This window comes from Daktulosphaira vitifoliae, unplaced genomic scaffold (genome assembly GCF_025091365.1).
Source record: "Daktulosphaira vitifoliae isolate Bord-2020 unplaced genomic scaffold, ASM2509136v1 Scaffold_3, whole genome shotgun sequence".
NCBI lineage: Eukaryota > Metazoa > Arthropoda > Insecta > Hemiptera > Phylloxeridae > Daktulosphaira > Daktulosphaira vitifoliae.
In genome coordinates this window covers 16233549-16259891 of record NW_026099574.1, presented here as the reverse complement: position 1 = coordinate 16259891, position 26343 = coordinate 16233549, and the positions used below count along the sequence as shown (strand labels likewise).

The following is a 26343-nucleotide window of genomic DNA, read 5'->3' as shown; positions in this document are numbered from 1 at the left end:
CGACTGATTTAAATGTATGATAATGTATTTTAGACAGTTTCTGGGCTTTAAAGGTTGTAATAAGTGTTTGAAAAGTAAGGAAACAGGTAAATTGTTACTAAAAATGAGAACAATAAAAATCCATTTTTTTACTAAACTTCGATGTATCATCACAAAACAATTGAAATTGAACCATGTTTTAGAATACCCCATTCGAAAAAACTATATTAATAGTGATATTACAATTGTAATCAAGTCTATTTTTTCTATAATTTATATACTCGCATTTTATGTACTTTCATAAGTAACACTGCCCTTTTATTTGTATCGCTTAATTTTTGGCTAATTGAGGGCTAGGTAAACTTGGCTATAATATCCATTAAATCTCGGGATAAAATTTTTTTCTTCCGATAATAAAAAATATTAAATCTTCACCTCTCGAGCTACACCATAAATGATGTATAATTTTTTCAATATAGTTTTGGCAAAAAGAGTAAGTTTTAGAGAAATTATTTAGTACCAAAATAAATATGGTCTAATATTAAAAATGTATTGTTTGGTCTATGGTCAAAAATTAACCACGGTTAAAACTTGAAGGACAAGTAACCTAATCTGTAAGAGGTTACCATAATTTATCATATGTTTTCTTTAAATTCTAGTTGTTTAATATTATTTATCTTTCTATCTTTCTTTGAAAAATAATAACAAAATAAAAGCACTATGTTATTTTGTAGTATGTAGATTATATAATGAATAGTATAATTCGTGTTTTTTTAATTAAATGCTCGCGTTGGTTATTTTAATAAAAAGTAGTGAAATTTTAGAAAATAAATTGTATATTAATGAATTTATTTGATAGTATCAACCTTATAGTACAATGATCGATTCATGAAATTCCGTTATGTTTATGGTTGCACATTTAGAAAAAAAACCTTGAATTTTTTTTATTATTTTGTTGAGTTATGATAATATTAATAATTTTATTGAAATTTTTAAAACTGTAAGATGTCTTCAAATAGTAATATTGATAACTCCAAAAATACGGGTAAATATATTGATTCAAAATAGTTCATAGTATAAATTTGACAGATTTTAATTTTTTTATTTTAGATATGTTAACAAGAAGTTATTCAGATCGAAGTAATGATAGAAATAGGGATACTAATAGTAATCGTGAAAGAGATTATGATGGACTTAAACAACAATGTGATAAAGCAATGCATGAATTAGTGATATTAAGACGGTATGTCTGTTTATTATACTATGTAATTATAATTAACAAATTATTAATGTGATAAACATGTTTCTATGTTTAGACAACATGGAGAAACAGTGCGTAGATATGATCAAACAAGAAAAGAGCTAGAATATTATCGAAGTCAAAATCAAGTGATGATAAACCAAATTGAACAAGCTGCCCAGGAGTCTTCTTCTCTTAGAGCTAAATTAGCTGTTGAAAAACAATTTGAAAGATCACAACAGGTCTGTATTTAAATACTAATTCTATTATAAATGAAGAAATATTATTTTAATTGTTAAAAAGAGAAATATCTATTAAATTATTATATCATGATATAATGTATACATTTTCCTATACGAATTAATTAATTAAGCTACTCAAAAACGTAAGAGTTATTTAAAAATTTTAATCATTTAAGTTTTTATATTAATATAAAATATACATTAAATTATGATAAAACTTTTATAAGCATAATGTAAATAACTTGTCAAATATTATTTGTAGATATATTATTTTATCACTAAATTATTTTTTAAATATTAAACTACGATAGCACTAGAGGAAAAAACTAAAAAGAAATTAGTCTTTATCGCCGCATACTGTTTGAAGGCTTTAAACATTGATGCAATCAAGAAATAGTTTTTTTTGTTTATTATTTTATAAAAAAAAAAAGTTGTGTAATTACATTACTACTGTTTATGATAGATAACTTATATAATGTCTCTTTAGCTTTCCCTGAAGTGTACTTGGATACAACACTGAATGTATGTGATTAGTGGTATGTTTACATAAGGGGCTATCTGGGGCGTCACAAAAAGGGTATCCTTGAGACTTTTGGGAGCATCTAAGCTGATAAACCTGATAAATTTTTGGTAAAAATGTATATAATGTGTTTCATAATTTATGTTCTTACGTTTATGTATATACTAAGTTTTTTAATAAGTGAGATATTTAAGGATTATTAGAAGTAGACAGTAATTAGAAATGGTTAACAGGATAACCTAAAAAAATTTTTTTTTTTTGCTCAACAAAAAAATTTAAGGAAATATTAAATAAAAACTGCCACGAGATGCTGAAACCATCAATACCCTACTATAAATGATATTGTCTATGAGCTGAGTTATATCTTTTGTTTTTGTAGGATCTTCCTGAAGATGATACAGCTAGTGGAGATTCCCTTAATGATCATTTTATGTCATATGACTCTAGACTAGATAATTATGAAGCTCTCCGTAAAGGTTTTGAAGATTTACGTACTACACATTCAGCAGCTGTAGATAAAATGAGTATGATGAAAGATGAAATAAATCAGTTGAAAAAACAGTGTAATGAACTATTTAAAGAGCGTGATATAGCACTTCGTGAAAGAGATGGATTAAAACAACAGTGTACAGCTGCAATACGCCAATGGGATTTAACACTCAGGGAAAGAAATGATCTTCAGGAAGCTATACAAAAAGTACAGCAACAGCATGAAGAAGCAGTTAAAGAAATGAAAGCAGCTGTTGCATATAGTGTAAAAAGTAGCAAAGAATTAAAAGATTTAAATAAAGCTCATGATGCCGCTGTTAAAGAATATAGACTTATTATGAGTGAACGTGATAGTGTACATAATGAACTCGAAAAACTGTCAGAAGATTTATCTCAAGCTTATAACAAAAATAAAGCATTAGAAAATGAAATTAAATCATGTCGTGAAGACAAAAAGACTCTTCAATTACATGTTGAATCATTGAAACGTGAAATTTCATCTGCATTGCATGATCGTGATAAAGCACTTAAGGAGTGTAATGATTATCAAGAAAGATTTGGTGAGATAACAGCAAAAAATGAATCACAGAGAGAATTCAAGAGTCATTTAGATTATGGCTTTAATAGGGAGCGTGAAAATCGAAATGATTCACGAGAACAAATAGTGGCCTTAGATTTATACAATTCTTGTCAAAAAGAGCAAATGGATAATTTAGATCAAGCAAATCAAGAAATAGAACGTTTAAGAAAGTTAGCTGATAAATATCATGTAGAACTTGAAGAATCATTACAAGAAGCAGAAGTTTCAAAGAGAAGACGTGACTGGGCTTTCAGTGAACGTGATAAAATTGTTTTAGAACGTGAAAGTATACGAACTCTTTGTGATAGTTTAAGAAAACAACGTGATGATGCTGTTAGTAAGTTAGCCCGGGCTATGAGAGACTGTGATGATATAATGAAACAAAAGAGTGACACTGCCAAAGAGCTCAATGATCTCAAGTATAGCAAACAGTTTAAGATTAATTTGGTTATCTTTTCACTTATTATTTTGTTTTATTAGAGAAAAAATGGAAGCACAATTAGAAAAGGAAGCACATATTTTGCAATTGCAAGCAACAGGACGGTATAGTCAAGATTCTGCAATTGACACTGATCTTCAAGATTGGGATACAGAAATTTTAAACATTGATTTAGTGAGCAATTTAAATAGTTAACTTTTTTTGTAGCAATTGGAATATTGTTTAATTTTCTTTTACTATTTAAAACTTATTTGATTTGAACTTATTTTAGGGATCATTAGGATCAAATGAAGACTTAGGAATTGATTTATTAGGAGGTAGAGATGATCCTTTATATCCTAATGATAATGCAATTTATATATCTTCAATTAGTAAAAGTAGCATAGCATTTAGAAAACTAAGGTGAGAATTACTTTTTATTAACTCTAGATAAAAAAAAATTCATATTCAACTCTGATATTAACCTCATTTTTACAGTGTATACTAAGTTGAAATAAATTAATATTTATTACATTTATTATTTAAATAATCAAGTTTAATAATAATCAACAAATTTAATATTATTTAATTAGTGCATGTTTAATTGTAAAATACTTAATTATAATAATATTATTTATTTTTTAACGATTTTATGGCCTCTATACGGCCTTCTTGTAAGAGAAAGTGTCTGAACCTTTTTATACTCCAAAATAGGTGATCTCGACCCTAAACAGTGGAGACGACTGTATCCTAATTATATTGATTTAACAGATACAAATAGTACTTAGAAATTAGAAATTATTGAGTTTTTGTGTTTATTAGAAAGTTACCTTGAATATGTTTGATTAAAATATAAAATTTAAGGTCAAGGAATTTTATTGCTAAATATTATAAATTAATTTATTTTTGTTATAGAGTAAATAAAGTGATTCATTTTAAGAAAGACACTCCCAAATATTAAAAATATTTGAAAAATTTTAATTTTTGCAAAGAGAGAAATTATTTGGTTCAAATAATTTTACAACATTAAGTAATCAAATAATTTTTTTCATTGTTTTATAGATAAAAAATCTAAATTTTCATTTTCGGAATCCATGTTTTTTACTTGATAATATGAAAGAAAAAAATTATAAACAATTTTATCTGTTATAACATGTTAAAATTAAGTAATTTAAGATTAATTCGCTAATGATATTTCTTTGTTGGAATATCAAAAGTCTTCACTTTTTCATTTTTTGACATAAATTAATTTTTATTGAACAAAATATTATCCAATATACAGAAATGTTATATTTAATAACTCATGTCTATTAATAAATGCATAATTTTATATTGTATGTAAATATAATACTATCATACATTATCATTTATCAGCGTGGAAAACTTTTATTGATAAATATCATAAAAAATATTTTATTGGCTATTGCAAAATATTATATCTGTCCACAATATTAAAAAAATCAAATTAATGATGAATTTTTGCGTAAAATTTTTATTTTAAATAATCATAAAACATAAACTGTTGATCAAATAAAAAAAATTACAGAAATAAAATTGTTTGTACTTTTTTTCTCTATCATACTATCAAATAAAAATATATCTTCTCATTAAAAAAAATTGAAGTTAAGATATTTTGATTCCTAAAAGAATCAAAAAAAATATTGGTTATATAATTTTGTAGTGTTTTGAACAAATAATTTTTTTAAGCGTTTCTGAGAAAATGATTGTTTTACCTAAAATTGATCATCATATAACATAGGGCCTATATTTATATATTTTGTTTTATATGTTTATAATAATCTTATATTTTTACTATTTTTTTTAAATGTCTTAAATGGAAGGGGTCAATATATAAATAAATACAGTTTTTTTCGATAAGCACACAAAAATTATTTTTTAAATGTATTATATATAACATTTTATTTTTAGAGTTAATGATTGCATATTAAGAGTTAACAGTTTAGACTGCTCATCAATTAGTAAACGATTAGTTCTGGAAACTGTAAGATCTCTTAGTAGTGCAACTTTAGTTGTTCGCAGAAGGAAACCTGCTTCACCATCTAGGAGTTTATTCACTACTCAACTTCAGGTGAACAATTATGATCATGGAATTTCATTAGAAACTGGTATTTATATTAACAAAATAACACCTGGTTCACTAGCAGCCAAAGATGGAAATCTTGATGTTGGAGATAGAATATTAAGTGTAAGTAAAAATTTATGTAGAATATGATTATGAAATTTTAATGAGTATTGTGCTTGTTTAGATAAATAACAAAACTGTAGAAAATATCAAAAATTCTAGAGAAGCCATGCTATTACTACATGAACCTGGAGATGTTCTTACTATAACAACTATGAAGTCAACTTATTGTGCTGGCAATTGTGGTTCAGGAACTAATCGTGATAATGTTTATAAAAAATACACTAATAGTACAACTCAAACAGATAAAACAAACTATTCAAGATATCAAGAGACATATCAAGAACCTCAGTATGTACAATCAAGAAGAGTTATGTTAGATGTTCCTGAAAAACCACACAGAAATCCTTCACCTGCTAACAATTCTATATCAGAACGTGATCAAGAAGATGCTATAGCTGAACTGGATTCTGTCATTGATGCTTTTCGTCCTCATCCTGCACCTACTGCAACCAAATTATCTAGTCGCCATAGAAAACCAAAAAATTTAGATAAAAATGGAGGAACTTGGCCTAAAGCTAGAAGTGGTCCTGTAATTGAGCACACAACTGGCACTATTCTCCATCCTCGTAAAAATAAAGAAAGATTGCCATTATCGGTTCTTTTGAATAATCCTCCTTCTTGGTCCCCACAAAATAATTCAAAATCAGATACGTCTTCAATAGATTTTTCAGTCAGGTATATATTTTTTCTTAATTATCTTTTAAATTATAATATTTTAAATTATTTATTTATAATAGATCTGGAAAAGTAGGCAAAGATGTAATGGAATACTATGCAAAAAAAAAAATTGGCAAATATGTCAACAGTGATACTGAAAGTAATGCTGGAGATGGCCCAGTAGTTAGACCTCTTTCTCATATTTATGGTTCACCATCAACTAATCCTCACCATTTTTTTACTCCACAATATACAAGGTATTCTCAACCTTCACCATCTCATAGTGGAGAGTCAATGCTTTATTGTTTTGAACCACCTTATAGTCATGTAACTCAAGTAAGAGTTTTAATTTTGTATGTTTATGAAATTTAATTATACAAATTCTTTTATTTAACTTACAATTTTAGAAGTAAAAAATGAATTATCATTAATTAATACTATTAATGCTATAGTAAATTAACTGCTATTAATAGCTGCTATTTTTGAAAATCTAAAATTAATATGTACTTATATTTCTATTAAAGTGCTGCTTGAAATATTATACTTCAATTATCTATTGCAGTATTTCTTAAGATGTATATTAAGAAAATATAAATATAATATAATAATTAAATATCTATGTTGTTATTTGAAAAATAAAATTTGACATCCTTATAATGTAAAGGATAAAAAATATTTTAAAAAGATTACATATGTAACTATCAAAATTCAAAAAAAAAAAAATGCATTATATTTAAATTTATCAAAATTACTCCACTCATCTATCTAAACATTTTCATCTTTGCTACATTCATTATCTGCTCTATTCTCTTGTTAACCGCTCAACACTCTGAACCATACATCATAGCTGTTCTCACTACAATTAATTGCATTACATTTACATTAATCAATACATTAATTAATCAAAACAAAATATTTTTTTTTTACTATTTCGTTTATTAAAATAGTGTTAAGATATCCTGTGAATAATAATGTATCAATTATTTCATTTGATAATGTATTAATAAAAATGGAATCAACTGTAATTAAGTTGATATTTGGAAATTTTTAGTTTCATCACGGTCATTCTCCTTCAGTTGATATGCATTATAATAGACACACTACTAGATCTCCTCATCGTATTATAACTAACATAGGTTATCGAGGTGATGACATGCCGGAATCTTATCATGGTTATGAAATAGGCACATTTCCAAGGAAAAGAGAAAATCCAAGATTTAGGTCAGTTTTAACAATTATAGAAGGTATATTTTTAATAATAAAAATATTTCAATAAATAAATAATAGAAGTCATACATTATATATTATGTCATACTTGAGTATGACATGATATACATAGTGTTTCGTTTGTATATTTTAAAGCATAGACAGTAAGTGTGATACAGGCTATGACTATTTTTATCACTAGGAATATCTTAGCCACACTTCTACCACCTATATGTTAAATTGTTTATAATTTTTGAAATAATTATTCTAAGATTATTATCAATAAACTATTTTCTAAAATTTAAATTAGTAAATGTACATATTACTGTTAATAAATAAATAAAGTTAGACATAAAGGATGAAAGGATAAAAGCAAAAAAAAAATTCTCAATACCACTCTTATTTTATGAGTAATTTTTTCCAACTTATCATGTGTTAATATTAATTTTTTATTTTAATTTTTTCAGAATTCCATCTAATCCAAGTGTGACAAGTAAAAGTAGTGGTGGAGCTGTTGGTATTTCTACTGGGAGTATTGATAGATCTGTAAGTAGTGAAAGAGATAGTCCAATGCCTACTTTTAGAGTAGAAGTTTTAAATTCTGGACAAATACCTATGCCAGCTAATAAACGTCAGTCATTACCAGACTATGGTTGGGCTTCCAAGTATGTGCTAAAAATTGAAATATAAATTAAAAAATTTAATTACATATGCTTTGTTAATTTAGATATTTGAAAAAACCATTACTCAGAGGTGTTGGTAGTGGTCCTTTACCTGGTGAATTAAGATGGATAAGTATTGAAAAATCTGTAGAACCATTAGGTATTCAAATATCTTGTGTTGATAGTGGTGGGGTGTTTGTCTCTACTGTAAGTGAACACAGTGTAGCTTCTAAAGTTGGGCTTCAAGTTGGTGATCAATTGTTAGAAGTTTGTGGAATAAATATGAGAAGTGCAACTTATCAATTAGCAGCAAATGTTCTTCGTCAGTGTGGCAATTCTATTACTATGCTGGTTCAGTATAGTCCAGACAGTATGACTTGTATTACTTGTTTAAATTAATAATGTTTTGATAAAAAATATATTTATAGAGTATCAAGAATTAGAAGGGGCTGAAAGTTCTACAAGTAGTCGTTCAGAAACTCCAACACCATGTAATTCTCCTTCAGTAAATAGAAAATCTGCAGGGGCTTCTGTTATTGCTCATGGAATGGCCACCTTAACTCGTCGCAAAAGTGATAGAAATTCTGAAAATAGGGGTATAAGAGTATACGAGCCACGATATTTAATTATGGAAACAAGAAAATGTAGTAATTTGGGAATAAGTTTAGTTGGTGGAAATGCAGTTGGAATATTTGTACACAGTGTGACTGTTAATTCATTAGCTTATAATGCTGGTTTACGGTAAGTGTATTTCAAATATTGGCTACAAGAAATTAAAGTAATTGTAACTTGAGTTATGTAATTGTTATAATAATACTTTATTTTATTTTTAATATTATTTATTTAATAGAACTGGTGATCGCATTCTTGAATATAATGGAACAGACTTAAGGGAAGCTACAGCAGAAGAAGCTGCTTATGAACTAGCTAAACCAGCTGATAAAGTTACTGTTCTTGCTCAGTACTTAATTGACCGTTTGTAGTTTTATACTTTCAAAATAATATCTAAGATAAATCTATAATTATTAATCTTAATAATAATCATATTATTTAATTTTATTAAAACATAGGATATAATGAAATCAAAGATAAGCCTGGAGACAGTTTCTTTATTAAAGCACTGTTTGATCGCACAGCTGAGCTTGGAGAGTCATCTATTAATTCTTCTCAATTACAATTTCATAAAGACGATGTTCTCTATATTGACAATACAATGTATAATGGAGTTCCTGGTAATTGGCGAGCTTGGCTGATCGATCACAATGGTTATAAACAACAAGTGGGCATCATACCTAGTAAATACAAGTAATATACAAAAGTTATTTATTTGTAAAGACTAAGTTATAATATAGATATTAATTTTTTTTGTTAAATATTTTTAGGGTTGAAGAAGAACTTGTTGTAAGGCGAAATGGAGGTGAACTTGAAAGTGATGCCCGGCGCGCTACAAGACGTAGTTTTTTTAGGCGTAAAAAACATCAACGTAGTAATTCTAAAGAATTAGCTAGTTTTTCAAACATTAATTTGGGATGGTATAGCAGTGACTCTGGGACACTGCATGATGATTCTCTTGTTATTGCTTCTTATCAAAGAGTTATTAGACTAAATTGTATGTATTATAATTTTTTATTGTCAGAATCAAAATATAAATTAAGTTTTACTTTGTTTTAGCTGAGCCAAATATTCGTCCTGTGATGGTAGTTGGACCTTTAGCTGATTGTGTTACTGAGAAGTTAATCGCAGATTTTCCTGATTTATTTATGAAATACATACCAGAAGTAAAACACTGTTCTCAAGCTTCTATGGAAAAAGGTGTTGCTGATAGCCTTTATATAGATTATCGCAAAAAAGGATCTGTTTATGAATGTGTTTCCGTTTCTGGACTAAAAGAAGCATGTGGAAAAGTATGTTTTTAATGTAGTATTGTAATGTACTTAACAATAACATTTAACCTGTTACTTTTTTCTCCAGAATTGCCATTGTATTATTGACATTGGCTTAACTAGTGTTGAAAGACTTCATCGTCATCACATATATCCTATTGTTCTCCTGATTAAATTCAAATCCACTAAACAGGTTAAAGAAGCTAAAGACTCGCGGTCATCTCATGACAAAATTTCTGCTAAGGCTGCTAAAGAAATGTACGAACATGCCTTAAAACTAGAATCTGAATATCGTCATTATATATCAGGTTTGTTGTTCATGGCTATTTTTTTACTTGAAAACGTAAAATTTATTAAATAATTATTTTATTAATTTTAGCAATTATACCAGCTGGAGTTAATGTGGCATACATGTGTACTCAAATAAAAGCCGCTGTAGACTTAGAGCAAAGCAAAACATTGTGGGTTCCATCACCAACACCATTGTAGAGCATATACTTATACTTCAGTTAATTCAATGTTCCGTCCAAAACAAATTAAATTTGTTACTTTATATACAATTTATTATTAGTAATAGTATGTAATACATAATATTATTTCTAATTGAATTGGGTTTACTTCAAAGATTTTTATATGATCATTAATTGTGTGAATTGTATGTTGGATCATACTAGATTTTTATTACAATTGACTATTTTGTGATGTTTATTTCTATTAATACTTTTTATCTGACTGTGAATTTATTATTGTTTGATGTTTTTTCTTAGACAACAAAATTGTACTTTTTGTTAAAATTTAACATGAATGAATTTTACGATGATATTGTTATTCATATTTTTTTTTATTGATTGTTTAATGTATTTACTATTTTTTTATGTATCTGATGCAATATATTTTTAAAAATATAAAAAATGGATAGATAATTATTTTGTTTGAAAGTTAAAACTGTTATTTAAGTAGAAAGAATATTAAGGTATAATGAAACTGTTTATTTAGTGATGGTACTGTTATGATAATTACATAATAAAAGTTATTAATAAAAGTCCTTATTCATCTTTTTGAATTTTTATGGATGTCGTAATACATTTGTCTCTTTACTTTTGCCTTATCCTTTTTTAATTTAGTAAATTATTTAGATTGAAGATATTTGCTTAAAAAATTAACACTTATAGTAATCTGTTCAATTATGGCTTCGTGGGCTTTGCTCATGTGATATTATTATTGAATTATTTAATATTGTATTGAACATTTTATTTTTCCGTATAACTTGTATTGGTAAAAAGCACTGATCAGATTTTTTTTATGGTAAACAAATGCTTGAGTATACTTAATTAATAATGTAAAACGTCTTATATTATTAAAACGCTTTATGAAACTTACTAATGTACAATTTTGAGTTCTTTTCGAAGTATAGATTGATTTAAAATAACTAGAAAAAAATAAAATAGTTATAAATATTGAAATAATATATTTGAAGTGTTTAGTTAGGGATTTATTTAGATAAATATAATTTTATGAAATAATAATGAATTTTATTATTAAATCATTATTGAAAATGATGTTACTCAAAAGCAATAGAATATTATAATTAAATGGAATATAAACTGAAGTAAAAAAAAATTACTGGTATATTTCGATAAACAGTTTTTTTTGGGGTATTTAGCGTTTAAATAACTATTTAATAATAATTAATGTTTCTCTTGAAATTTAAAATGTGAAATTTATCTAATAATTTTAATGAAATACAAGCAAGCGTAGGCCGTGGGCTTTAAACATGACTCATAATTAAATTGCACCTTAGAAAATGGAACGTACACTTTGAATAATATGAGTAGGATCAATGTTGCAACCAAGTGGGGGTTCTCGGGTCCAGAACCTCTATGGACATAAAAAATTAGTAACGAGGAATAGTGGAGAGGTGCATCTCTCACTACTCTTCGTTCTAAAAGCTATCTGGATTCTCCATACAAAAATTTCTAATTGTGCTACTGAGTATAAGTATGCAAATCTATTACAAAAAAAAATAGTCTATTTAGATTGGTGCAAATATTTTATATTGCATTTTTATTTATTTATTATAAACATGTTAAAGTCTTATGCCCAAACTTAATATATAATACAAAGTACATAAACATTTTCTTATAAGAAAGTTTTTCATTTCCCCTCCAAACGAAAAATATTGTATCTTCGACGTATAATTATTTTTGTCATGGAACGGATGAGTGTCACATATATCATATCCCAACTACCATACCATTGTTTTTTATAGTACGTATAAATTACATCAATTTGAGAGTTTGACGAAAAAATTTGGTAATGTAAGAACAGAAAAGAAAATTGCAAATAACAGTGTAATGTTTAGAACGGAGACTTTATTGATTATTAGATAAAAAATGTTTACATTAGGTTGAATAGAATACAGGACAAAGGATTGTAAAGTTTAGAAATATGAGAAAGGACGATAATTTTCTGCTTTAAAAAATTTACTTTTTATTTAAATTATCTAATGAATTTTATACGATATAATTCAAATACGCAAATATTTTTTACTAATTCTTAAATTTTAAGATATACATATATTAATGATTATAAAACTGTTTTCTGTCATTTACTTGCAAATAGTGTTCAGTAGCTAATCAGTTGAGTTTTATGATGAAAAAAGTATCAAACCAAAAAATACTAGTCTAAATGATGATTCAGTACTTCTAGAACATTAAAGTACACATTGTTTTAACAGGGAGGCTTAAAGGTGTGTACTACCTTAAAGTTATATTTTTAAAATAAAGTTTTATCTAATAACATTTATATATTTACATATGAATATTTCGATTGCATACTAATAGTTTAATTCGTTAATAAACAGCTTATATTAATTTGATTTGTATTTTTCATATAGCAGTGCAATTTTTTCTTTGTTTCAGCATTTTTCATTAACACATTTAAAATAATTCTAGAAATTCGTCTAAATCAATGATCTCTAAAAATCTTAAGGTTTTAGGTCCATCGTTGGACCGGATGAAAGAGCGTCACGCATTTGTCAAGCCAACATGTGTTTTTACAAACGGATAAAAATACTCTCAGTAGGGGTTAATTTAAAGATTTGTTCGTTCAAAATAGTATAGTTATTGGTAGTGTACTATAGTTTGTGAAATGTTCTTTACCAAAGAAGTTTATCGTAGCTTAATATGAATTAATATTGCAGTTCTTTGAATTTTTATCCAACTTAACATATTATACAATGCAAGTAGTAAGAATGAATAGTTGTTACAGACCAACAGCGGTGTCCTGTATGTTGTGTTCGTGTTTCAATACTCAATACTTTACTACATCCTTTGGTATATTGAAAATTATTGAAATTGTGAGTGTAAATAATTGCACAATAATATGTACATTATTTTATTTGTAGTAAGGCTTCTTGAATACTAGGTTTTTTAAGAAGAAATTGAAGCGATTTTAATCATGTAATGTGTATTAAAAAGTTATACTTTTCTCTCGTTAGATCGGTTCTTGAATATACATCTCTATAATTAGGTCTCCGTAGCCAACAGGTGATATTAATAAATCGAATCTATACAGAGACGTTTGTTACACATCATATTAAGTTAAGGATTTGGAACTGATCAATCTCTCAATTTAACTTCTATTGCATCTAGGAGAAAACCCAATGATGTTTGTTGGATTTTTTTTTATTAAATAATAATGAGATTGTTCATAAATTTTAAATTTGGTTCCTTTAAATGTTCCCAATTTTTTTTCATTTACAATTTATTGAAGATTAAAATTCTTTATTTGTTTTGATTTCATTTATTTATACTCATTCACAACGGCATAACTATATTCATTACTTATCGGTCAATAGAATGTCTTTTTATGTAATCAAGTTAAAAATTTTCATTTTTTTATGACTATTTAGTAAAATTGAAATCCATTTGTTTTAAAATATATTTTTTTGTATTAATTAAGATTTTATGCATTCTGCACTATAATTATATTTAGGTAATACTAATTGTTCTTTTATGAAAGTTATCAATATTTATATTATTCAATGTAATTTAAAAATTATATTATATAACTAAATAAATAAAAAAACAAAAAAAAATGATAACAATGATTAATGCAAATAACTACACTAAGTTGGAAATTTTTATTTGGATTTATAAGGACCTATTTCAATAGTCGGATTGTTTTTAAGCTTTTGTTGAATATTTATTTGTTATAAAGTGTTTTGAGATTTTTTTCTAAAGGAATAAACAGTAGCATATTTAGCTTTTTGGAATCCGAACGCTAAAATAATCTTTACTTCGTTCTATTATTTTAGATAGAGAGCGTTAAAAAATAAAATTTTCACTCCCTGAGAAAGGCAGACCAAAGCTCTAGCTTACTAAGTCCTAAATACTTACTATTCCTAAATATGTCGTTGAGGATATACTTAAGAAAATTTGACATTTTTAAACAAGTAGTCAAATCAATTTAACAAAAAAATTTTTCCATTTAAAAATTAATTCTGTATTTATTTATTGTTAACATTCATAAATATTCTCTCGAAATTTAAAAAATATTTTTAAAAGTTCCGGTTTTATTATAAAAAAGCTTGTTAAATTGTAAAAATATAGTGTTTTTTTTATTAATTTTTTTGAAAAAAAAATATATGTAAGATTTACTGGATCAAAAATGTAGGTTTAAACTTTTTATTTTAAATATGATAATATTACTTAGTGATATTACATTGCTAGGTGGTACTGAGGGGTATATAAGGGAGTGTTTGGTTGAGGTGTCAGTATATGTTTAGCGTTGATAATAGTTAACAATGTTTTCGAATTACGTATCAGCTATTTTTTAGTGGATTTAGTGTCTTTTTTCAGTTAGATATTTTTGAATATAAATTTAAACTTTTTTGACGAGTTGACAATGTATTAATAAGTGTTGTATTTGATAAGGATCTAGGACAATAGTGCCCTCCAAAAAGAGCTAATAGATAAGTACTTAAAAATTCAAACAGGTAAAGATGGTTAAATAGTACCTTTATCAAAGTGTTTTTTTTTTAGGTCTTATGCTTAATTTGTCAATGTCAGCTAATGTCCAGTGGTAATAAATATTTGCCTACTACAGGAACAACGTATGAATCGTTTTTAACAACAGTATCTGGATGCTTAATGACAACAACGGTTATCAGTGCATCATATTTACTGTCTAAGAAAACCGAAGTTCTAGTCAGATCATCATTGTTTGTAAGTTAAAAGGCAAACATTTCAATGTATAGTCATATATTAAAGAAACATTATGCTTCTAGGAATGTTTTTTTGGTATTTTTGCATCGTTTTGTTTTATAAGCTGTTCGTCATTAATTGCATTAATAATTTACACGATCCTCTATCCTGTGCTCGTGATATTACCTTTCTCTTCGTTTTTCACATCAATCATTTTAGCATACGTAAGTAAAATTGTGTTGATTTTTCACGCTGTGTAATTATTTAAATAAATTTTAGGCTTTGGGATTTGTACTCGGCGTATTATACGCTATTGATGCATATTGGGCTTTCAAGTATTATAATGGTTATTGAACATACACATGCAGCATAATTTGATCTTTTATCAAATTAATAATTTAGATAAGTTAAATTGTAAAATTATGTAAATAATAAAACTATGCTATCAATACAAATCGTTTGTATTTATATCTCAGTAGTGTTCAATATTTGCTATAAAATTCATCGAGTAAAAATTCATTATATTACAACTTGTGATTTAGTTGAAGAGTAGCTAAATAATATAATTTTATTTATTCAAAGAAAAAATGGGTTTTGCTACGAATGAATGACTGTATACATAAATTATATTTGAAAAAATACAATACCATTGAGTATGAAATGTTTTGAAGGTAAATGAAATTATATTGTTTATTTATTTATGCTGCAAACGTTTATTCCAAGGACGTTTTGTAACGTGCTAAACAATTGAACGTGGTTATTGGTTAATGTACTATACATAACATACGGATGCAAAGTGTCAGTTTTTGAATACTAATTATATTGCTAATAATAATCATTTTTTCCTTCGTAAAATTTGGCAACCAAGTCAAAATAAATAAAGTTGAAAGATTAACATACATTTTCAGTTTAATTTGGTAGTATTCATCAATAAGTATCTACGGAAAACAGCGGAAGAATTCGATGTTTTAAATATGTCGATGAATAATTGATCACAGAGTTCAGTCGGTAACGAACATAATTTTAACATTTAATAATAATAACATAAAAATACTGATAATGATAAAAATATTTGTGTTATTTATATTTTTATAGATTAAGTTCTAATGTATGTTATTATGAGGTATCCGCAATGACAGTGACAGGTTGATCAATAATACGACGATCAGGATCACGTTCTAATGACTTTTATTTTTATTTTAATATTTCGGGTGTCATTTTTTGGTTTTCTACCGAACTCAATCCTTTTTGTGTGGAATTTGGTTGATTATTTAAGTCTTTGAAATATGTCTTTAGAATCTTCAAGTCATGAAAATATACTTAGGTTCGATTAAAAACAAGGAAGCTAAAGGTGTACTTTAAAACTCATTTTGAATTTTATACTTACAGTGATAAAAGAGTAGGTTCAGTGGTCACTTTTTTAAATTTATATTTTTTTAAATAATAATAAAAAAAATATAACGTGTATAATACATACACGAGTTATAGGGCGAATATAGTGTAGCAACTATTAATTTATGTTGGCAGATCACAAATGACATTTGATTTTCATTCCTTAATCAAACTCAGACAAATTCTATTACACGTCTGTGTTATAACGAGTTCTTTGTAATATTTAACAGTTATTTACTACGAAAGACTTTAACGCTAAATAATATTAAGTCAACATAAACAATAAGTGATATTTATGATCCCAATAAAAGTACTAACATACTTTACAATATTTGAATTTAATCAAATGTTAAATAGTTTATAAAATATACTTTCTTAATGTTAGTCATATTATTAATTTATTTTTAAAATATGGTTTGTCGTCAAGGACATTTACCAATAATAATAAAATGATTTGGCGGTTGAAAAACATTTAGCGAAGACAAAAGTATTTTTGCCCGTGTTATTAAGATTACGTATATTTCTTGATAATACATAACAGCGTTTAAAAGGCGTAAAAAGAGAATAGCTTTAAAAACCGTCGTATTCTTTTTTTTTGTCTCGTTTGTCATATTCTTCTTACAAAATATGCACGTTGATAATAGCAATTAAAATGTTTACACAAAAGCTAAGTAAAAGGAGGAAGCAAAGATGGGCCCGGTGAAAGTGAGCAGTGCGCCCGAGAAGCGTAGCGTTACGTGCGCGGGCACTCCTTACGTACCGGTCTCTAAGTGGCCACGGCGTAATGTAGACTCTTTAACGACGTGTGAGTGTGCATACGAGGGAGCCCTCGCCGCCCCACCTCGTATTGGCTCGAGTAGGCTAAACGTAACGGTATAAGCGACGCACGCGAGCCGCTGACCCAGTTTTGCGGTTGGACGAAGTGGCGGCCTCCGACTCTGCCACCGGTCCGAGGCTCGTTGTCCGCGACCAGTCAGTCAGTCTCGCGTGCGACACCCGGCCAACGTCAGTCCGAAACCCATGTGCGTGGTTCCGCGCGCCCCTACAGTGTACTGCATGTGGACGACTCATGTACTTAAAGATACTACTCCTCTGGGCAGTAAGTATACAATTTAATTGATCACAACACAAAACGGCCATTGTTAAATACTAGCGCAGTTAGGTTCTTATTGTAAAGTTCAATTTGTACATTTCGTGTATGCGGAAGAGACATTTCGGGTTGCGCATTTATTACGGTGTTTATCTAACACATCGAGCAGTTAACCTTTCTGCGAAAGTTTTGCACGTGTTCTGTGAATGAATTGTAGAGCAGTCGCTTTAAAATTCAAAGTGCATCGAGTGTAACTAAAACTTCAAGTATTTCTAAAAATATAATTTTTCTATTTTACGTTCGGTTCACGTTTGTGTAACGCGTCTATTTTTAGGTACGTTTTATCATGACCCTCCAATTCTACTGTGGCGGACGGGTTTATTTTTTATCACGCGTCTCGGAGTGTTGAAGGTGCGGGTGGACGACCTAGTAGAAGGATGTCCGTCGCACAGGACAAGACGGGTGGAGTTACGGCGTGTAACAGGGTGAAGGTCGGAGCTTCACCTCGGTACCGTACACAAAACTGGATTGAATCACTTGAAATAACCGTTGTTAGTACAAAACCAAAAACCGTAATGTCAGGACCACGAGCCTTAACGTTGGGAATATCAATGGTATTTAAGATTACTATATTTGTATTAACGGTTAATGGAACTCAATTAATCAATAAAGGTCCGATATGACGGTGTGCCGATTCGTCCCGATCGGCGGACACCTGTCCATTTAATCGCTGTAGTCCATTTACATCAATACTAACGCCAAGTCCGACCAACGACTGATCGCTTGCAATTGTACGCACCGGGACGACACATCGGCGGCGTACGTGCGAGTCAGACATGTCGTATCCAAAACTCGAAATGCCGACCTCACGTTCAATTGGTCAGACCAGATTGCCGGTAAAAAAACAACTCGATAGGTACGTCTAATGGGCAGGTCGTTAAATGTGCAAATAATATTGCGATAAACATAGTGTATGGCGTTTAAAAATGTGTATCTCCAGTTCAACGGTGGCGTCCTTGTAGAACAATAGACCGTCTGAGGTCTATGACTTGCGTGGCTCATACAGGAAGATGACGATATTCTTTCGGTCGTAACATTAATAATAAAATAAATGATGGGTATGCCAAAAACGTGTGCGACGGTCTCACCGATAAAAGACTGTAGAGAATTTTTTTTTTCCAACGGCTACGTTTAATTTACACATTACTGTCGCGATGACCAGAGCATGATTTGTAAAAAAAAAATTATATACATATATACACATCCCATAATATAATGTAGGATACCGTAAAACTCGCGTTAGCAGCCATCGCGGTACATGTTGAGATACCTTGACATTGTGTGCACAATAAAAATGACCGTCGACGCCGCACTGCATGGCACAGTTTCCAATGCCAACGTTTAACTTTCACGGCTCCTTTCTTCTACTGCCCGACTTACTCGCTCTCTTTCTTGTACATATACGAACCGGGTCATAGTTGTACGAGTAACGATAATCGCAATAACGTACACGAAATTGTCGCGCGCTGCGTGCGCACCGGCCAATCAATCGGAATTGTACAAATTATACAGGGTGTGGTGAAAATATGTTTGTTTTTGTTTAGTTGCCGCTGGATCTGAACGGTTACGGCTATGACGGCTACAGCACGTGCACGAAACCGTACCGAAACGCCAAAGCCAGATTGCCGGACTTGCCCTGCGACCTCAACACCCAGTCTTGGTGCATGGTGCCCGGATCGACGTATCCATGGTAAGTCATACGACCGACGAAAACCAATTTTGAAATGACGTTTGCTCCATCGGCGCAAAAAAACACTTTCCAACCATAATGCGCTATGATAGCCGTGCCGTTATTAGAAAGCAAAAACTCGGTCGCTATCTGTACTACTCATTGTGTGCGATCTGATTAGGGCCGATTTTTTTACACGCGGAAAGTGTCGCCCGTGGTCGCCATTGTTATCGTAGTGAGCGTCATGATTTATGTAACGCGCGCTCAAATGCAGGTGAAAGTGTGTCTAAAGTGACATGGACGAGTGAAAGTTCTATATTTAAACGTATATTTTGAGGTGCGCGGGGTGAGCGATGAGACATCGAGTACCAGGGAAACGGTGATACGGTGAAAGTATGTGTTCTCAAGGAAAACTGGAGTGTTTTTCTTTTTCTCACAAAAATTCCAAAAATATTCGGCCGTCGTCCCGCCAGGTCAAGGCTACGTCGCAATACCCAAGTGATACAAGAGAGTACTCTAGTGATCATTTGACTGTCGCCTAGTTAGGCGGAGGGTCTTTGCTATTGGCGCGAGACGAATAGAACGAACGAGTGTGTTCTCTGATCATCTGTTGTCAACGTAATAAAATGGCTATTTTTTATTCGAGTCCACTTGATACGTATATATTGACAGTTACTTGTATTTAAACGTTTGTTAATTTTTCATCCGAATAAAAATGAATATACTGCCATCTTACTGATGTATTTTTAAAAATTTTTAAAACAACGTAATATTAGATAAACAAATTTTTAATTATATTTAAAAACATTTATGAAAAATAATTATAACAATGATTGTTTTAAAATGTCCGAGTTAAAATAATTATTTAAGAATAGCACGACAAAAGTAAAAAACGCCCCGACATAAGAAAAATGATTTTTAATATAGTTAAAAAAAAACAGTTATGTTCATATTACAATATCGGGTAACGGTTAAACTTGAAAATCAATATATCTCAGTGTAACCAAGATGACTCATTTTTAATACTAAAAAACATTCAAAGTAAAATTAAAACTTGTTAGTTTTAATGGAAAGAATCGCATTTTACAGTTCATTTTTAAATACTACTGTATGGTAATCGACCGTAAATTATTACATTGTGAATTATTTACGAGTAAAACATTGAAGAAAAAATAAGTGTATTTGTAATAACGTGGCATATTTAATTTGCGTTACCGCAGAACTGTAAATTTTTTTAACATAACTTAATGCACTAGTGTCGATAAAAACATCGATATTCTCATACGGCGTATGTTCGTTTTATTTAATTTTTTTATGTTTTGTTAAAATTACGAGTGTCTTATGGCAATTAGAAATGATTAAAACTGCAAGTAATACTAATGAAATAATCACTGTCGGAGTTGAAATTTAAGCATTTAAAGAAAATAATTTTATTGTTCAATCATGTGCAGTCAACATAAACATCTAAAATCAAGTAATTTTAAATGAAGATAGAGAATGAGAATTTTAAAAGTGAAATGTTTTTCTTCGTCTTAAAGAAAACAGCGACTCAATTTACATTGGAAAGTCTCAATTAATATCCATTGTATTTTATGGGTCAAAGTTAATTTTATAAGATAATAATCGGACATCTTCGGTCCGCAGTTCACTGACAGCTATAAAATATAAATGAATGTAGTAAGGTTTCTTAAGTAAACATTTAAGACGGTCAAAATGATTAAAATTACATTTTTGACAGTGTTTGGCCATAATCTAACTAAAAAATACTTCACATTAATTCAATATCGTCGACAACTTTTACAGGAACATAAACAACTTTCTGTCATGGTGGTGCGTTAGACGTTTTAAGACATTCAATTTTAACTTTTGAAACACAACAGGAACAGCTTTTTTCTTTCCATAATAGGCAATTAGCATTATTTATCTTAAGTGAGATTAATTTAACAAACTTCTGAATTTACTATTAACGTAAATAGAGTTATTAGGAATGTTTTTAAGAGTATTATAATACTACTTTTGTGTGAAAAAAAATCACCGTTGGTTTATATTTTTAATCTAAATCATTGGCGAGCTATTTCAAATTAATAATAATTTCTGTAGAATAGAAAACTGTGGTTATTTAATCATTTACACATTTTGATGAAACTGATAATATCGATTTTTCATTATGCATGTGATGATTTTCTAATATTTTAATTATTTAACTAATGTATGTTGGCATTTAAAAATATAGAGATGATACCATTATAAAGAATAGACTTAAAAATATGTTCAATTATAGTTGATTTGGAAGACGAATCTAATTAAAATATCTAAAAAAATGATTTTCAAAATGATTTTAATAAATTGTATTAATGGAATTACTCTGTAGTTGAGCAAAAACGGTCTAGTAAGAATTGATATTTTAAACTTATAAAAACAAATCTCCGTAAATTCAATAACTTAAGTGATTTGCATTACAATTAATTGAATCTCAATTGGATTGAATATTTATACGGATCGAAAGAAATATTTTTCTATTGATTATTTTTTTTTTATGAAAATATAAAAAAATTACGAAGAGATTTCAAAATAAAAATAAATTTCGAACTCGTTTATTTCATTTTAAAGTTTAAAGTTTCATAATAGTATTTAGTTTTTATTAAATTAACATCTTTTTACAATAAAAACTTTTGACTTGTTGCTTTTGAGTAATTACTGTGATCAGAATACATCTGAGGTATAATAAATATTTGATGTGAATACAGACCGCTTAAAAAATCGCCATCGACAAACCGATTGTTTTCTAAAACATAAATAACACCATTTTGAAATGTAATTCGTTTTTGTCTACACTCTAAAAACGTATCGTTCATTATTTTCTAGGCATGCTGTCCGACGGTTCGTTTTTGAAAATCATGGCTTGATGAAACGAATGTATGGCGAACAGCGTCACATTTCTGTTCTACGTGCCGAATTAGACACCAATGACGTCGAAGGTGGAGTTTGGAACAGGCGCAGGGAGGAATCGTCATTGAACCGCTACGAATCGCACCCGTCGCCGAAGCCATCAGTTCCTTCGTTCCATTCCGCCGCTTCTTCATCGTCTACTTCTACCACTACTACTAGTACAACTACTACTACTACTACTACACCTTCTACCACCGCGAGCACAAAAGCAACACCCAACTTTACCACCGGTGCCGACACCAGCCAATCGTTCAACGTGACCGAGTTACCGCTTCCGTCATTACCCACCACAACAGAAGGCGAAGACGACGAAGACGTTACCGACGTCACGGCCGACTCGGACGGCTATTATGACGTGACCACCGCAGAGCCTTCAGCGTCCTCCGAACGCAATGAACAGGTGGAGCAGCCTGGTTTCTTCGAGGAGTCGACCACGACGGATAATCCACAAAAATCAAAAGGAATGTTAGTAAATAACAAAAAAATGTTTACAACACCAAAATATGTTATCACGGCCATGTACATTTTTGTTGTTTTTTTTTTTTTTTTTACTGTAGCAATGCATGTCCCGTGAAAGAGGAAGTAGTTGCTCCGTTTTGGGCGAATAACACCCGAGGTGAAGTGTTAGCACTACTCAATCTCTATCCGTTTGAACAGTACGTCCACTGGGAACGCTGCACGTGAGCGATTTGTTTTTTTTACTTAAAGGCTTATCGGTATTATTTTTGTCGAGGAAATAACGCGTGTTATGCTAAACGAATTTAAAAACGTTTTCTCCAAATCCTCGTCGAAAGGTAAACATGTTTGTGTGTTTTCTGTTTAGGTTTGAAAACAAACAAATGTTCTGCCGCCAAGGGTGTCGTTGCGAACAGCAGTACCGTTTACACAGATTGTTGGCGTACGACCCGTCCAACGACTGTCGCGGCATATTTTCCGATTGGTTCAAGTTTCCATCGTGTTGCGTGTGCCGCTGTTACGATCTGCCCAACGACCTCAGGATAACGTCACGTAGTCCACGCACCGAAACTTCTAACGACCTGGACACGTGGTTCCAGGACCCGCTGAACCCTTAACCTCTTTTACTTCCACTTTACGACTTTTGTTTGTTTTTTTGTTAGTTTGTTTGTTTTTCACTTTGGAATTAATCGCGTCCGAGACTCCAACTGTCATTATTATGAGTATTATTATTTTTTAGTGTTACATATCTGTTATATACCTCTTATATATATACATTTTTAAAACGGTTACTTTCGTGTGAATAGTTTGCCATCGTGACCATTACATTTTGTATATAAGCCATCAATGTTTGTGTAAATAGTACTAAGCTACTTTTAACCATTTTGTGATACGTTACATTGTTTTAATGGTATACTTAATTATTTATTAATCTGTGAAAAATACACAATGTAAGTAATTATACAATGGTGTTTTTGATAAATTTAATTTACACGAGCTGTATTACCGTTACAGTGAAAATATATAATTGTTTTTATACGGCACATATTTATAATCGTCTAATACTCCTATTGTTGATGCGTTTAAAAATAATCGCGTCAAAAATATGTTTCAAACAACCTTGAGTTTTTATTAGTTAACAAGAGACACATTTTTTTTAATAGTAAAACCACCCAGCACGGTACAGTCACGACACAGTGGAGACGCGTCAGAGTTGGTACAAGTGTAGGTGATATCTGACAGTGATTAAAATCACTATCTTAAAAAACGCTTCGATGCAAATCCGTAAATAGTGCTTATTTTTTAGAAGGATTTATTGAACGATTCCAAAAGCCCAATGTACTCTTATTTCCGTAGCTATATTCTCATTACAAATATTGTGATTTATGAGCACAATACAAGTAAAATACTTAGAAATATTAATATTAAGATTTCTCTTAAAATAATAATAATATTAAGAAAATCGTTTTTTGTATTTTTAATCTAACATATAGAGTGTTCAGTAAGTAAGGAAACAGAGTTCTATTGTTCTCATTGTTTAAAACAATTTACCTTTTTCCATTACTTACTGAACGCTCTATGCATCTAGATTTATTAGTTATTCAACTTTTTTAATTCATCCCTTATAGCTAATAAGAGCGACACCTTTATTTTTTTAAATGACAACATACATATTTAACCAGCTAATAAAATCAAAAATGAACTAATTAAAAAAATGATTATTCGATAGCAATTTTAATAATACTTCACAGATTATTGACATTTTGAAATATAGAGCGAAGGAAGAGCGAGGCAGAGTAATATGTAATGATTAAAATAACATAACTCGCACTTCACCTTCATTCCATATTTTAAAATGATTATAATTTCTGAAATAATGGACTAAAAATTGTCATCGACTAGTCACTTTATTAATTAGATTGTTTATTTTATAAGCCAATTGAATATGCATGTTACTAATAAAAAAATAAAGTTGCCACTCATATAAGGTATAAAGAGTAAATAATAATATACTTTAAGTATTTTTTTAATATCAATCATTATTTAATAATTTTATTATAAATTTATCAATTATTACAATGACTGATAAATCAAGCAATATATGAAACTAAAATATATCAAAGAAGATTTTTTTAACATAATCATTATTTTAAGAGAAATCGAGTCTTAAGCTGTCAAAATAATCACTCTGTATTTCGTTCCCTTATTTTATCATAAGCAATTGAAGGTAGATAGAACAATTTTTTTAGAAAGAAAGAAACCCCTTTCTTTTAATATACACAATGAGTTACAAAAATTTCATTTGTATTTATAACTAAAACTTAAATCTATTTAATAATATATATTTTTTTTTTTGTAAAAGAGGGTTAAAGGGGTACTTAATCCTTCTGTCTTATAGAACTGTACTGTTTCACCTTAATTATTATAAAAATAATAGAAAAAAAATGGAAAATTAGTAATATCTCGAAAAACAGTGATTTTTTACAAAATAAAATAATAATTTTTTTAATTTCAACAATTTACACATTAGAACACAGAACATATCGGAACAAATTTTTTGTGGGGAATTTTAAGAGGAAACGATATGATTTAAAAAAAAAGTATGAATGAAAAGTGTAGTATATAATAAAATCTTTAATTTAACATATATTTGAAGATCGGATTATTTTTAAAGTTAATTTGATAAGGTTAACTTATCATGCAAAAGTAGCAATTATGAATTCCCATCAATAGGTAGGTTAAGGGTCAGATTTTTAGAAAACAAGTATATTTCAAAAAAAGCATTCATAAAAAATATTTATGTTGTTTTAACCATCTTTCAAAAATATATGTCAGATTTAAGTAAAAGAAATGTTTAAAACTTTTGAAATTTACCGATTTTAAAAATAGTTATTTTTTGGGGAACTTCCTCCATTTACGAAGAACGCGAGAAAATTTTTCAACTTTTGACTGTAATTTCTTAAACTACATAAAATTTGTAATATTTTGACGTTTCATTAAAAAAACATCATTCCTGTGAGACCTGAGAACAAGTAATAACAGACAAAAAATATATAGAGTTCAGTAAATAAAGAATCCAGTTTCTGTTGTCTTCATTGTTTATAACAATTTCCTGTTTCCTCATTAACTAAACACTCTGTATCATTAAGGACACGTGTAATTTGATAATACAAAGTTTTTTAGCGTTAGGATAGCACGTCAATTGCTGTGTTGCAGATTGTTTTTTTACCTGTTTTCATTTGTTGCGTTATTTATAGATAACGTGTATGTGCATTTTATTTTATAGAATTTTACAATAGTTTTATTATTGTGGAATATTGTCAGTATAGTAATATTTTAATCTCTATTAAAAAAAAATGTTTAATAACAGAGAAAAGTGTTTATACGTCAACAACGGTGTAAAAAAAATAGAGTCACCAACGACGGGTTAAACGAANT

General features: G+C 29.1%; 3 protein-coding genes across 3 annotated transcripts; all 3 read left to right on the top strand.

The window, feature by feature from the left end:
• Positions 1–736: 736 nt before the first annotated feature.
• On the top strand, positions 737–11131 carry LOC126900319 (disks large homolog 5). The gene is made up of 19 exons (XM_050675962.1): positions 737–1024; positions 1090–1222; positions 1296–1461; positions 2361–3469; positions 3531–3663; positions 3761–3891; positions 5398–5674; positions 5736–6349; positions 6412–6667; positions 7383–7552; positions 8005–8202; positions 8265–8569; positions 8628–8940; positions 9050–9174; positions 9270–9504; positions 9582–9808; positions 9871–10103; positions 10171–10390; positions 10462–11131. Exons 1-19 carry the CDS (start codon positions 985–987, stop codon positions 10569–10571), a joined length of 4995 nt encoding a protein of 1664 aa, XP_050531919.1. The 5' UTR covers positions 737–984; the 3' UTR covers positions 10572–11131.
• A 1973-nt stretch (positions 11132–13104) lies between these two features.
• Positions 13105–15753, top strand: LOC126900337 (protein singles bar). The gene is made up of 4 exons (XM_050675988.1): positions 13105–13440; positions 15128–15310; positions 15373–15513; positions 15569–15753. The coding sequence occupies exons 1-4, from the start codon at positions 13321–13323 to the stop codon at positions 15641–15643; spliced, it is 519 nt and encodes a 172-aa protein (XP_050531945.1). The 5' UTR covers positions 13105–13320; the 3' UTR covers positions 15644–15753.
• A 1674-nt stretch (positions 15754–17427) lies between these two features.
• On the top strand, positions 17428–23948 carry LOC126900328 (protein spaetzle 4). Its single transcript, XM_050675974.1, has 5 exons — positions 17428–17780; positions 19376–19521; positions 22366–22914; positions 23007–23129; positions 23273–23948. The coding sequence occupies exons 1-5, from the start codon at positions 17751–17753 to the stop codon at positions 23520–23522; spliced, it is 1098 nt and encodes a 365-aa protein (XP_050531931.1). The 5' UTR covers positions 17428–17750; the 3' UTR covers positions 23523–23948.
• The last annotated feature ends 2395 nt before the right edge of the window (positions 23949–26343 follow it).